Here is a 15,689-nt window from a genome sequence, read left to right as displayed (position 1 = left end):
GTAAACTTTATATTAAACCCATTATTTTATTTGTAAATTTTTTTTAACGGAAATACGTATGCGGTATGCCTAAATAGACTTATCGGTTATTTTGACCCCTTGTATAGTACCTAGTACCACTGTTCGTAAATTTTGTCAAAATACTACTTAAACCGGTTTGGTCCAAGTAGGTTAGGTTAGGTTGAAAAGAGGTTGCAGATATTAATCCGCCCATGGCACTATGGACATACACCTAAGCCAGTAATCGGCTTGTTGTGCGCTCTAAAAACTTTAAAGTAACCTCTTAAAAGAAAATTTTTAGTTAGGAATACCGTGGTACTTACAAAATCATTAATTGTTTTCAATACCACTCCCCTAAGGTGTATTAAAGAAACGGCTTCTTTTTTTTGCAAAACCCCGATACATTGAAAATGCGGAAGGCAAATTTTTAAAAATCTGGTCAACTTAAATAAGAAGATCAGTCTATATGGGAGCTATACTAAGATATGGACCGATCTGAACCATATGCGGCACAGATATCAAAGATCTAAACACAACTCGTTGTGCAAATTTTCAGCGAAATCGGGTAATAAATACGGTTTTTACAGGCTTAAAACCTTAAAATCGGGAAATGGGTCTATATGGGAGCTATGCTAAGATATAGACCGATGTGAACCATAATTGGCACAGATATCAAAGATCTAAACACAATTCGTTGTGTCAATTTTCAGCGAAATCGGGAAATAAATACGGCTTTTAAGGGCCTAAGACCTTAAATCGGGAGATCGGTCTATATGGGAGCTATGCTAAGATATAGACCGATCTGAACTATATTTGGCATTGATATAAAAAATCTAAAGCAACTCGTTGTGGCAAATTTCAGCTAAATCGGGTAATAAATACGGCTTTTAGGGCTTAAAATCTTAAATCGGGAAATTTAACACAATTCGTTGTGCCAAATTTCAAATACAAATTTGGACTTATTGGGTTGCCCAAAAAGTAATTGTCGGTAATATAGAAGTAATATAGTCGGCGTTGACAATTTTTTCAACGGCTTGTGACTCTGTAATTGCATTCTTTCTAATGTCAGTTATCAGCTGTTACTTTTAGCTTGCTTTAGAAAAAAAGTGCGCGAAATTTTGTTTACATTTGTTTGTTTGGCGTCAATTTTAATATGGGTACCACATGTATCGAAAGAAATTCATTTAACAAACCGAATCAACGCTTGTGATATGCACCTTAAACGCAATGAATTCGATCCGTTTTTAAAACGAATCATAACTGGAGATGAAAAATGGATTGTTTACAACAACGTTAGTCGAAAACGATCATGGTCCAAGCATGGTGAACCAGCTCAAACCACTTCAAAGGCTGATATCCACCAAAAGAAGGTTATGCTGTCTGTTTGGTGGGATTGGAAGGTTGGGTATATTTTGAGCTGCTTCCAAGGAACCAAGCGATTAATTCGGATGTTTACTGTCAACAATTGGACAAATTGAATACAGCCATCAGCAATCGTAAAGGTGTCATATTCCACCAGGACAACGCTAGACCGCACACATCTTTGGTCACTCGCCAAAAACTGAGTGAGCTTGGCTGGGAACTTTTGATGCATCCACCATATAGCCCTGACCTTGCACCATCAGACTACCATTTATTTCGATCTTTGCAGAACTCCTTAAATGGTAAAACTTTCGGCAATGATGATGCTATAAAATCGCACTTGGTTCAGTTTTTTGCAGATAAAGGCCAGAAGTTCTATAAGCGTGGAATACTAAATTTGCCAGGAAGATGGCAAAAGGTTATCGAACAAAATGGCAATTATATATTTGATTAAAGTTCATTCTAAGTTTTATCAAAAATGCATTTACTTTATTTTAAAAATCCGCAAGTACTTTTTAGGTTCTTAGGATACAATTAGAGAAAAATGGGTTGAAAGAGGATATTTATACCCACAAAAGTACTTAGAAACCAAACCATTAAATCATTTAAGGTTCTAAACGTATCTATTTTGGTTCGTACATTTTGCATATTTTTTGCATATATCAGCCTAATACAATTTTGGTCAAAATCGGTCCATAAACAAAAAGTTTATATAACTGTTATAACTGTTGTTATTTGTAGTGAATTTAATTGAAATCAGTTACCTTTTTTTTGCTTGGATTTTCCCGGAATTTGGTTCGAAGTGCATCAAAATCGTTGCAGAATTAGATCTAGTGTCCATTTATTAATAGATCTATTGTCCATTATTAACACCTATAGGATTATATAGTCGGCACCCTCCGATTTTTGTTCTTCTTTACTTGTTTTTAACAAGCATAACAACATTTTTAAAAGCCATCAACTTGACACAGGAAATATTTTCAAATTGTATAATTATTCATAAAAACAAAAATATTTTATAGAGGACTTTCCATAGTGTCTTTGATTGTACATTATCAGCATCAAAAAAATTCTTTGTTCTTATCAACTGCACACCCACCTGCGCAAGGACAATACAATCAATGGCATTTTCGACACAAATGGAGTTTTTCCATGTTCCATTCATGCATGAAGAGCCAGAATACAAATGTAAAACCGCCTGTGTACAACTAAAGAGCTACGACTCTTGCAAGGATAACCGTTCATGGTCGCGTGATAAAAGAAAAAGGTCGCAATTTCTTTCGGATTTGGTAACATGTCAGTTGCCGGTAAGTATTTTTAATAATAATTAAATTTTCTTTAAATATTACTAGTCAATCAATGTGCAGATGGAAGATGTAGAAACTAACAAAGAGGTTATGGCCGCTGATATGAGCAGCGCTGTATATAAAAGTGCTGATACTCCTTCCAGAACTAATGTTGGTAATCCACAATCTCGTAGTGTTATGGCTAAAACTGCTGGTGATGCCAATATGCCATCCCGTAGTGTTATGACTAATGCTAAGCTACCCTTATCCCAACATAATGTTGGGGACTCAACTCCCCTAAAACCAACGAAGTCTGAAACTATCGATGAAATATCTACAGCAACAGTTACTAGAACAGATCAGGAAATAAGCCAATTAAATGCAATAACCATTGGTGGCGATAGTTTATTGGAATGCGCAAATGCACATCTAACAGATTATCAAAAACTGCTTAACTTAAACACATCACTGGAAATGCAATTGGCCATTTCTGATGAGCGCCTTAAAATCGCAGACGAAGAAAACCATAACATCAAAGAAATGCTCACCTCAAAGTTGGACCACAATATGAGCAAGGATTTCTTTAATAAAATTCAAAAACTTATCACCAATGGAAAACTAACAAAGAACGAAGAAAATGAATTTTTGCAAATATGTAAAAAAATGGAAAATATGCAAAGAACCTATGACGTTGTAAGAGCTGAAAATAATTATGTCAAACGTTTGGTGGAAAAGCTCTCCGCTCGCGTCACCATGGAACAACTACAAATTGACAATGAAACATCCACAGATGTAAAATACTTACAAAATAAAATCAATACTTTGCGCAAGGAATGTCTTATGCTAAGGACCATTGAAGACGATTACCACAAAGCCAAACAAGCGAATCAAACAGCCGGCAATCCTGCTGAGCAAGACATAGAAAATATCAAACAAATTATAAAAGAACGAAATGTTTTACGTGAAAAATGCAATTCACTAAAGAATTTGGAGCAAACTGTGGCCACTTTAAAGGACAAAAACAAACAGTTACATTCTGCCAATAGTGTATTGCACAACGATTTGGCCCAACAATACAGCTGCATTAGGAGCAAGGAATGGGATATGCATAACATGCAGAAGGACTATGAACAAAAATTGGAGAAAGCATATCATGAGAAGCAATGCCTAAGGGTAAGAGAATTGAAAAATTTCTATAACATTGATACCACACACAAATATTCAACTAAATGCTATAAACATTGAGGCTTACGTTAAGAAATGAAATTTTCGGTTTATATGTAACTAGCTGGACGGGGCCCTTCTTTCACTCTCTAATTTTATCTGAACCCTATACGGTCATGTCAGGAAAGTCCTGTTTGGGGGTGCTAATACGGCCTTTCAGGTATTTCGCGCCTATATGGATATTATTTTGGTGCTCTTCTCCCAAATACCTTTCATTGGAGCCTTATATTGTTATGGTCTGTAAATATGTCCGGCATGGAGGTGTTTTTGGGGATGAGGTGAGGCTCTGGTCTCAAATACCTTTCATTTGAGTCCCATAATATCATTATTGGGTTATATTTCATTAGGCTGGTGGCTTTGGAGGTGGGCGGCCCCCTAGATATCCCACCCTAAATAAAGATACAAATTTCTGTATTTAAGTTATTGTAAACAAACTAAATTTCGCTTAAATCGCCTCACCCATCACCAAGATCTGGTGTTTTTGAAAATAGGGTATGGGGAGTGTCCGCCTATTAAATTTTGGATGTTATATCTACATTATTCTCTTGGATTTGGTGGTGGATTGTAGTAGCCAAACTCTTTGCCCCGAAAGTGGATATCAGATTCATGCTCCACTCCCAAAAACCACATTTGAGCTGCATGAGGCGTCTCTGAAACACTTGGCCATGAAACAGATACAGATTTGGGCCTCTTTTTGCCATAACCCACAAATATGTCCAGTTTGAGGGGTATGCAGGGTGGGGCGGCCACCCACGTGCTTAGCCCTGAAAAATATCAGTTTCGTGCTCTACTCTCAAATTTCTTTAATTTGAGCCCTAATTGGGTTGACACGACCCCCACACATTTGGCCTCAAAATTGGATATTAAATTCGTTTTCACTATCAAATACCTAGTATTTAACGCCATAGTAGGCAATCATGGCCGATTTGAAGGGACCCTGAAGTAATATCAGCATCGTGTAAGAGCACGATTTTGTTTGAACCCCATAATGTCAAGCATTTTGAAGAAGGCTATCAAAATATTCAGGGCTAAGGGTCTCGTTCAGATTCACACAAATTAATTTTTTTTGTATTGGTTATCTACATTCAAAATCATATTTGAAAGGGATACCACATTCCTAAAGATCCGCAGGTCCTCCTGTGTCCATCTCAATTTGAGGGTAAAAAGTGTACTCTACTACCAAAGACCTTTTATTTCTGTCCTATTCTATCCTGATGATCGCATCGCCCTTACATTTTTGTGTCAGATGTTGATGCCCATATTGCTGAAAGTGGTGAAAGTGTCTTGTTGGGTGGTGTTTTTGGGGGTGGGGGCCAAGGGCCAAATTCGAACTCTACTCTTAAATACCTCTCATTTGATACCCATATTGCCCAAAGCGGTGAAAGTGTTCTCTTAGGGATTTTTTGGCGGTGGGGGACCCGCCAAAAAATTAAGAGTGAAATTTGTATACCAAATTCGTACTCTACTCTTAAATACCTTTCATTTGATACCCATATTGTCCCAATCGGTACACATGTCCGTTCGGGTGGGTTTTGGGATGGGGCGTCCCCCAGGTTATTTGACCCCAAGATTTTAACCGATTTCGTGTTTTTGGGGTACCATAAGCCGGCATACAAAATTTCGCTTATATCGGTGCACGCATCTCTGAGATCTGGCGTTGTAGCAAATTTGCATATGGAGGTGGCGATCCTTCTCACGCCCCTGTAGGTGAGCAAGCTCGTTCCGGTCCAAAAGACTGATTGCCGCAGGAACAGGGGTGTTTTGGGGATTGGGGTGGTCCCCCAAACACTTAGCCCTGAAAATATATCAGCATAGTGTTCTACTGCCAAATATCATTTATTTGAACCCCATATTGTCATTGGCCTCAAAATTGGATATAAAATTCCTTTTCTAATCTCAAATACCTATCGTTTAAACCCCTTATGCAAAAGTCAGCAAATATATCCGGTTTGGGATATGGGCCCTAAAAACTGTTAATATCGAAGTCCACTCCCTTTAAGACTCATGGTGAACAAATAGGTCCTATTTGGGGGTTGTTATGGTGGGACGTCCCCTAGGCAGTTGGTCCCGAATGTTGATATTAGATTTGTCGTCTACTCCCAAATATTTACCTTTCATTTTAGCCCCATATTTCCATAGTCGGCAAACATGACTGGTTTGGAAGGTGTTTTGGGGGATGGGGCGGCCGTTCAGTGACTTGGCCCTGAAAATATATATCAGATTCTAAAATACTTCTATGTTCTACTCTAAAATACCTCTGATTACAGCCCCATATTGCAATGGTCAGCAAACACATCTATATGGGTGGTGTTATGGGGGTGGTGTGGCTCCATAAACAATTTCCATATGAAATTCGTGCTTTACTCCCAGTCCCATTTTGCTATGGTCCTAAATTTGTCCTCTTTTTAGGATGGGCGGCCCCCAAAAACTTGGCCTCACATTTGGATATCAGATTCGTATTCTACACTCAATTACCTTTTTTTTAAGCCCTATATTGCCATGATCAGTAAATAAGTTCTGTTGTTGTAGAAGCGTGTTCTACACTGAGGTGACGATGAAAGAATCCATTGCGTCATTCCGGTACGCACAACCGGCTGACATGGGATTAGTTGTTGTTGTAGCAACCTGTTTGGGGGATGTTTTGGGGAAGAGGTGGACCCCCAGAAACGTAGTTCCATATTTGGATATCAGATTCGTATTCTACTCGCAAATACCTTTCATTTGAATCCCACATTGCCATGATCGGTTATATGTCCGATTTATGGGTGTTTTGGGGCTTGGGGTGGTGCCCCTAACGCTTGGTCCGACAACTGAATATCAGATAAGTTTTCTTATCCTAAATACCTTTCATTTGAGTCCCATTTTCTTGTGATTGGTCCAAGTAAATATTTGGTAAGTTTTGGGGATAGGGCTGTGCCCCGTTTCCTAGGTACCCCATCCGAAGTTTCGATAAAAAATTGTTATTTTTAGGTTACTTTAAGGGAGCACACAAAATTTTTTAAATCGTACCACCCATCACCGAGATCTTGCGATTCTGAAAATTAGGGTAAGAGGGAGGTTCTGCCCCCCTTCAGATATCAAAAAATGTAGTACCCTACTTTCACCACGGGATCATTATCCACCCGCAGTGAACATTCAATGAAAATCGTTTCAGCGGTTTTTGAGTCTATAAGGAATACACAAACAAACAAATACAAGTTGATTTTTATACATAAAATATTTTTCCAAATTTGTTTTTTAGTTATACTTTGTTGCTATAAAAATGTTTATCTTTATCTCTATTGCAGGCCCAACTAAAAGATCTTAATGATGAAATAGTAAAATTGAAATGTCAAACGCTAAAGACTGAAATGGTGCGCAAGGAAAATGCTTGTCTTCGCAATGAGATTTCAAAACGTGACACAATGTTGTGTGAATATGATTGTCAATATAAACAATTGATGGTGAGTGGCTATTTAATTTTCCCCAAGGCGAGACTTCGAAAGTAATGAAAACCTCTTCATCCATTTTATGTTATTACAAAAACCATTCCAACTTAAGATTAAAGTAAAAAGCTTTAAAGCTTTGGGTCACCATTTTAATGAAGACACTTGCTTATGTACCAAAGAAGCTGATCAGGATTTAAGTGAAATATGTCACAAATACTGAGAGAGGGTTGTGCGATTTTGGTTACTTTTTCAAAATTTTTTAAAGGTTTAATTTACAGCAATTAAGTAGTATTTGTAATATGTATTTTAGAATAAAATTGAAAAAATAGATACTTCGAATTTATCGCTATTGAACTTCTTCGGAATTCCGATGCCTATGTCCTTGATTGAAAAAATAGATACTTCGAGTTTATCGCTATTGAACTTCTTCGGAATTCCGATGCCTATGTCCTTGATCATAGCCCACCTTCGCTTACAAATGACCCCAAAGTTGCGCAAAAAAAAGTTTAGGTTAGGTTAAAGAACACGCGCCTAGCAAACGCATTTGCCAACCGCTTCACTCAGAGACCACTGGTCCATTGTGTTTGTCCTAGAAAGAAAAGAAATAGGAGAGAAGAGAGAAACGAAAGTCATTAGAAAATATAAATATAATCTAAAACGTCGGCATACAGACCGAAAGAAGTCTCAACGATTAGAGTGCCGCACTGTCAGCCAATTAAGACCCTTACAGAATTCCAGAATGACTCGGGGGTCGAAAGGATGATGGAATCCCCATACGGAGTAGCTGCAACGACAGTCGCGGACAATCAGCGGTATCGAGCGGCGAGTCTCAGTGATAGGCTGGGCGGCACCGCTTCTTGCACAAATACTGAGTGCCTATGATGCTCGATATGACAAGACGCCATGTTCCCTCGGCGATCGGTACCTTGGGCCGAAACGAGCTTGCTCACCTACAGGAGCTTGACGAGGATCGCCACCTCTACATCCAATTGTGGCTACAACAACACCTCACAATTGTTGTCAGCACTAGGAGGCGATAACCACCAGTGAAGTTTGTTCCGATGTTCTCATCGGGATTTGAATCAAAGCGTTCAGTCTCAAAGGTGGAAATCCTAACCTCTGAGCTACGGTGTCCCTATCTGCGAAAATTATAATTATTATATCTCTCATTCCTTAAGTATATCCTATATATCATTATAGATATAAACCTAGGAATTTCATCAGAGCATAGATTTAACTCCAGAGATGAAGATGTTACTTGCATATGCCAATCACAATCTTTTGTATTCCAACGAGTGTGAACTTTCGGCAAATCTTATTGCAAATTTGCCAATTTTGCCCATGTACATTCCACTAAGGAACAGGGGCAAACTTCTCACATATCAATGAGTGCAGTCCGATTCAAGTTTAAGCTTAATGATAAGGGGCCTCCCTTTTATAGCCGAGTCCGAACGGCGTGCCGCAGTGCGACACCTCTTTGGAGAGAAGTTTTACATGGCAAAGTACCTCACAAATGTTGCCAGCATTAGGAGGGGAAAACCACCGTTGAAAATTTTTTTCTGATAGTCTCGCCAGGATTCGAACCCAGGCGTTCAGCGTCATAGGCAGACATCCTAACCTCTGTGCTACGGTGGCCTCCTTATACTGACTCCAAATAAAGGGTTGGTTTGTGACCTCTGTAAGCCATACTCAGCTTTTCTATCGAAATCTATTGAATGAAACTTTCATCAGTACGAACAGCTAAATTAAAAAATTGATCTATATGACGGCTATATTGAAATGTAAAAAATATTCCAAACACGCATTAGAAGGGCTGATATAATAAGTTATATCAGCCCCTCCTATAATATCGAAATCGGATAAAAAATACGTCCGCAAAAAGTAAAATCTAGGGTCGGTGTATATGAAGGCTACTTCGAAATATAGGTCTATGGGGACCATGTTTGAAAAATATATATATATCATTATTCCTTATTTAAAAGCAATAGGTAAAATTAGTGGATCGGTCTTTGGGAGTTAAGATATAGTCCAAGTTCAGACTACGACAAGGAGGTCCATTATCAATGAGCTAAGAATTTAAATCAGATTGCACTCATACTCATGAGAAAAATATCCCTTGTGTTTTTTAAAGGAATTTTCATGGCCTATGTACATGTTATGTACGCGCGAACTGACCTTTCTTCAGTACTTTTTACACCCTTCACCATAGGATGGGGTATACTAATTTCGTCATTCCGTTTGTAACACCTCAAAATATGCGGCTGAGACCCCATAAAGTTTTATATTCTTGATCGTCATGTCATTTTAAGTCGACCTAGCCATGTCCGTCCGTCTGTCTGTCGAAATCACGCTAACTTTCGAAGGAGTAAAGCTATCCGCTTGAAATTTTGCACAAATACTTTTTATTAATGTAGGTCAGTTGGGTTTTTAAATGGGCAAAATCGGTCCATGTTTTGATATAGCTGCCATATAAACCGATCTTGGGTCTTGGCTTCTTGAGTCTCTAGAGGGCGTAATTCTCGTCCGATTTGACTGAAATTTTGCACTTGGTGTTTTGGTATCACTTCCAACAACTGCGCTAAGTATGGCTCAATTCGGTCAATGTTTTGATATAGCTGCCATATTAACCGATCTTGGGTCTTGAGCCTGTAGAGGGCGCAATTCTCGTCCGATATAACTGAAATTTTGCACGTAGTGTTTTGGTATCACTTCCAACAACTGCGCTAAGCATGATTCAAAACGGTTCATAAAACCGATCTTGGACCTGGACTCTGCTAATAAAAGGAGCATAAATTTGAATCGGGCAGCACTCAGTGATATGTGAGAATTTTGCCCTTATTTCTTTATGAAGTGTTCAAGGGCAAATTTGCATAGGTATGGCTCCCATGCATATACATTGCCAGATTTTCGCTGATATGAATGATCATTTGTTGAACCCGGCACGGAATAGCTGTGAGCACAACACAGGCTGGAGCATTGGGGTCCGATCTGTGTGGTGTTGATTGCTGTCACGAAAAGCTTAGCTGCGAGCTACCGGGCGCGTCCACAGGTTGCGGATAGTGGCATGCTCAATACGGAGTAGCTGCAACGGCAGTCGCGGACAATCAGCAGTATCGAGCGGAGAGTCTCAGTGAAAGGCCGGGCAGCACCGGCTCTTGCACAAAATCATGAGTGCCTATGATGCTCGATATGACAAGGCGGGTTATAGGCGCCTTAAAATAACCAATGGCCACCCTGTTCCTGTGGCGATCGGTGCTTTGGACCGAAACGAGTTTAGTCATCTACAGGAGCTTGTTGAGGATCGCCACATCCACATAAAACGTGGATGCAACAACAACATCATTTGTTGAACAATCCCATGGCAGCGGGTTGTACATCGTACCAGATTGACCTGATGAACTTCTTCATCAGCAAGGGCTGCCTACAACAACAACATCCCTTGCCGATGAAGGACTTCATCAGGTCAATCTGGTGCGATGTTCATCCCATGGCAGCCGGTTGTACGTACCGGATTGACCCGATGTATTCCTTCATCGGCAAGAGCTGCCACCTCAGTGTACAAAACACTGCTACAACAACAAGAACAACATCATTTGTTGAAACTCTTCATTTATGGTTTATACAAAATTGAGATTGCATTGCAGGATATTGTTCGGCTATACAAAATTATTTAAAAAAACATTAAGAATTGTTTAACTTTATATTGATATATTTTCTTTTTCTTCTCCACTCTCTGCCCAGAATGTTGTTGAAGAACTTCGAGGAATGAAATTACAAAACAATCACACCCCGACTGGTAATGATCAAGTGGACGATTTAGCATTTTTCACATGTGCAACTCTTGAGGAAATCATGAAGGAGATGAAAAATAAAGGATGCGTCCAAAAAGAAATAAATTCGGAATATAACGTTAATGGTGTAAAATCTGAGTCCAAAGATGAAATCATTTGCAATAGGTGCTCCGAAACCTTGAAGCGATTGCAAGAATTGGAAGGAGAAAAGAAAAGCTTAGAAAATGAAAATTATCGCATTCAAGACCTAATAAAAGAGGGTGAGAAAAAAATGGTAAATATGCTGAATAAAATCGAGCATTTGGATGGCGCCATAAATGAAAATGCCGACGAATTGAAAAAATCCTCATATGAAATGACCGAAGCTAAGAGACTTGTTGAAGACATCAGTAGCATTCACATTCAAAATCAGCAATTGGTCAATGCTGTTGGCGCCATCAATTCACGGGACGATGAGAAGATCATCGATGATCTACGGCGCCAATTGGAAGAGGAGACACTTAAATTGACGCAATGTAAGCAGGAAAATCTGAGCCTGGCAAAACTGGCTTCAGATCGTGAAAATGAATTGAAATCTCTCAAAGAGCTCAATAACAAATTGCAAAAGGACATCGCCAGTCTACAATATGGCACAGAAAATAAAGCAACTGAGAATTTTAAGAAATCTAATGAAAATGTTGAGAATAATTATGACGATAAACAGCATACCAACTCTAAGAATAAGAAGGATAAAAAACTAATAAATTATAAACCAATATCGGAGGATGACTCGAAAACATCAACTATAGACATTGCAGCATTTGTTGTTAAAAGTGCCGAAAAATTAAAAACTAACTTTTCAAATGGTGGCGGTTTTGAAAAGGAGTTATCAAAACTTTTTAAAGAATTTATACTGGAATATAGTGCCTGCAGAGATCGATCTTGCTGTTGCTCACGCCAGATTAATTACAAAAGTAAATTATCCAAAATTTGTCATAAATTATACCACAGCGGTCTGAAGTCACTGTCATTCATTGAATTGGCCTATATGCATAAAAAAATTTATATGCAAGCAGAAGTGGAAAAGCCCGGTTTCTTGTTACATATGCTATTAAAGGATAACCTTCAAGACATACTTGGAATTTTGAATATTACACCGGAGCAATTGTCACATTCGATGGCTGGTCAAGTAGAATTGAAATCAAATAAAATAATGCAACGATGTTGTTCATGTAAGCAGGAATTGTGCTGTACTAAATCGGAAGAAATGCTCAAAGAAGAAGGTAAGTTTGAGGTAAAATGAAATCCTTATGTTGGGCGGAAAAATATGGATAAAATATACATCCAATACTTTGTATATAGGGGATTGTCAGTACGCACCCATCACCTTGGGAAGGAGGTTAACATGTGAACTCTAGTATTGTGGGATATTTTATGGTCGGAATTGTAGCTACCAAAGTTTTTCGGATGTCAAATGCTGGAATAAGAGAAAGTGCTTGTGTCTTTATATAAAGGATGATTTATTTTCATATAAAGGGTGATTTTTTAGCTATTATCTTTTTGGCAACACTGGCTTAAACAGCTCACACCCGTTTCCTGTTTTGTTCCATTGTCAAACATCTTTCGTTTGGTCTATAATTTAAACACGAATCATCTTACAAACGAACAACGCTTGCAAATAATTAAATTTTATTATCAAAATGCGTGTTCTGTTAAGAATGTTGTTGTTGTAACCACAATTTTCATGGGGAGGTCCTCGTCAAGCTCCTGTAGGTGAGCAAGCTCGTTCCGGTCCAAAGGACCGATCGCCGCGGGAACAGTGTGGCCATTGGTTATTTAAAGACGCCAATAACTCGCCTTGTCATATCGAGCATCATACGCACTCATTATTTGTGCAAGAACCGGTGCCGCCCGACCTCTCACTGAGACTCTCCGTTCGATACCGCTGATTGTCCGTGACTGCAGTTACAGCTACTCTGGATGGAGCATTCCACTATCCGCAGACTGTGGACGCTTCCGGCTTGTGTGGTGCTCATAGTTATCCCATGCCGGATGCACATTCTGTTATAATACCCTGTACCGCAGTGGCGATGTAGGGCATAAAAACGTCGGAGAAACGTTGGCGAACTAGGTCCAGAGGGATCTGGGCCTGAGACGAGTGGGTCTGGCTGCGCAATTAAACAGGTGACGTATATCGTGTTGTCCCAGGTCACAATCGGTACACACATCCTGCACGTTGGCATCAATCCTTGCTCTGTAGAAGTTGAGCCGGCTGCATCTGCCGGATCGTAATTGAGCCAGAACTACTCTTGTTTGCCAGGTAGGTCAATTTCTTCAGGGGCAATGGGAGGCGACCGTTCTCCAAGGACCACATTCACTCCTTAAGCGATCCTTACGTAGCACATTGTATCCGTGACAACTGTGCAGGCTGCAGGTGTTGGTCAGCTTTGCCTCCTGGATCGCTGCAACCAATATGCTCTTCCGACTCATAAAATCTACTTTCTTGTCGTTCTTGCCTCTGAGTCAGTTGCAATTCAATTACAAGAACGATAAACATACAGGCACTGGCCCGGCAATATTGAGGCTGGGGTGCTGCTTACAGCTTGTGAATAACTTGACAAACTTATAGTTTGTAAATAGAGTTTCTTTGTCCATTCCCCTAGTGCTGCCGACCAAAAATTGGAGACCTTGTCCTTGTTTTTAGCTTTATAAAGGTTGTCCAATATCTCCCCCACCCCATTCTATGGGTACTTTGTCCATTGACCAGTACCTCGAGCGCCTTTTTTGGCCCCACTTATGCAGGTGATGAGAAGGTAATAATATATCTAACACAGTATGTGAACATTTTTAGAGTTCCTGCTTCGACATTTTTGTGTTTGAAAAATGCCCCAATTAAATACACCTTAGCTTCATTTAAAAGTAATTTTTAAGATTTTAATAAAGAATTTTACACGTTTCCTGCAATTAGTTCACAAACTATCACGGGACGTCGAAAGCGTTCAAATATTGCTGGAGTCTTTGAAACAGCTGCCATATACATCGGAAGGTGACTTCATTGGGACAGCAGATAACAACGAGTACGTAGTGCAGTTATTTTTATCGTTTTATTAATTTTTCCATATTTCCTTTTCCAGTTCCACTTACCGTGCAATTACTCCTGTCCAAAAAATGAGTACCAAGCATTTCAAAAAACTGAAAACGCCGGTCAATGAACATCCCGATATTTATAATGTTTAATGTATATGTAAATTCTGTTAAGTGTATCTCCCATACACGTTTTATTTTGAAATATCGTTCACTTAATATACACTCTAGCCACTGGTTTTTAAGTACTTTTGATTTAAATCGCCAATTTGGTAAATGGACTTTCCCACTTGACAAAAAGTTATGTGAAGAGTCCATGGAATTGAAAAACAAACTTACCTAATAACGATGGTTATAGTGTGTATTTGGTTTTTGAACAAGAAACAACATATATTTGTATACATTTATATATATATGGATATGAAATGTTATTATTTTTCTTATATTTTGTAATAAAAAAAGCGAAAAATCATACCTTCTTGCCTAAGGGTTGGTACTATATTAGTTTTTCACAATATTTATTACCCATCACTTTTTTTTATATAATTGATTTTAAAGCAACAAAAAAAAAACGTCTTGATTTCATTTAGTAGGCCACTCCCTCATTATTTATGGTAAAATTTTAATAAAATTGTTATTTTATCATTATTTATTGTGTAGTATTGTGTAAACGATCTGTTAAAATAAACAGATCTTTTAACAGATCTTTCACTCTGTACCGACACTATTGTATCGAGATATTAGAGTGACCTCTAGCGACTGAAAGTGCAGTCATTTATACATTTCTGTGTTATGATAATGTGGTTTGAAGGACACAAAAATAAATAGAGGTACATATGACAAATGTTCAATCAAGCCCTAGTAATAATTGGCAACCATTGGTAATGATTACACATTAATTTTTAAATGGTACATCGCTCGATACCAATTATCAACTAAATCGGAAGGATTTGGGTTCGTATTTGGTCATGACTGATAGTCATGTGACGCATACACATTTATTTTCAACAACACATTTATAACGATCACGCATCATGATGTACCGTGTAAAATGGCCAATACGTGCCAAATATATTCTGTTGATTTACTTATATAAACTTATAAGTTTAAAGTATTTTTACTTATTTTTTTACCTGAGAAGGATTGACAGCCCCACTACTAGGTTTACACGTCGATTTGTAAGCTCACTCACTTTCAAAAAACCGTAAAAGTATTGCGACTTTATTCGCAATACTTTTAGTACTGACTTCATTCACAGTGAAAATGCTATCAGATTATTGCGAAGTCCGACTGACTATATTCTTCGCCAGAACACAAACAAAAGGCAAACAACAAAGACAACATTATTGAATAAGAGTTGATTGGTGCCCATTTCGTGAGCATTGAATTACTTGATGTGAAATATGTATTGGTGCAGCAACGTGTCGCTTCTTTTTGCTTTTAGAACTCAGTACCACTTCAACGAAATTTGTTCGCATTTTCTACGTCACCATTTTTTCGAAGTCAGTACTAGTCTTAAACCAAAAAAAAATTAA

General features: G+C 38.5%; 1 protein-coding gene across 1 annotated transcript; it reads left to right on the top strand.

Moving 5' to 3' along the window:
• The first annotated feature begins 2,431 nt into the window (after nucleotides 1-2,431).
• On the top strand, nucleotides 2,432-14,628 carry LOC106093792 (putative leucine-rich repeat-containing protein DDB_G0290503). The gene is made up of 6 exons (XM_013260947.2): nucleotides 2,432-2,669; nucleotides 2,730-3,821; nucleotides 7,160-7,315; nucleotides 11,042-12,353; nucleotides 14,039-14,147; nucleotides 14,205-14,628. Exons 1-6 carry the CDS (start codon nucleotides 2,484-2,486, stop codon nucleotides 14,305-14,307), a joined length of 2,958 nt encoding a protein of 985 aa, XP_013116401.2. The 5' UTR covers nucleotides 2,432-2,483; the 3' UTR covers nucleotides 14,308-14,628.
• Nucleotides 14,629-15,689: the final 1,061 nt, after the last annotated feature.

This window comes from Stomoxys calcitrans, chromosome 2 (genome assembly GCF_963082655.1).
Source record: "Stomoxys calcitrans chromosome 2, idStoCalc2.1, whole genome shotgun sequence".
NCBI lineage: Eukaryota > Metazoa > Arthropoda > Insecta > Diptera > Muscidae > Stomoxys > Stomoxys calcitrans.
Note: the sequence above shows the minus strand (reverse complement) of the source record. Positions and strands in the feature narration are given on the sequence as shown.

Bases quoted from the DNA above. Each gene is read 5' to 3' on its own strand.
- LOC106093792 (XM_013260947.2), top strand. From the start codon at position 2,484: ATGGCATTTTCGACACAAATGGAGTTTTTCCATGTTCCATTCATGCAT. The intron at 3,822-7,159 runs GTAAGAGAATTG...TCTCTATTGCAG, and splicing joins ATGAGAAGCAATGCCTAAGG to GCCCAACTAAAAGATCTTAA. The intron at 12,354-14,038 runs GTAAGTTTGAGG...TCCTGCAATTAG, and splicing joins AGAAATGCTCAAAGAAGAAG to TTCACAAACTATCACGGGAC.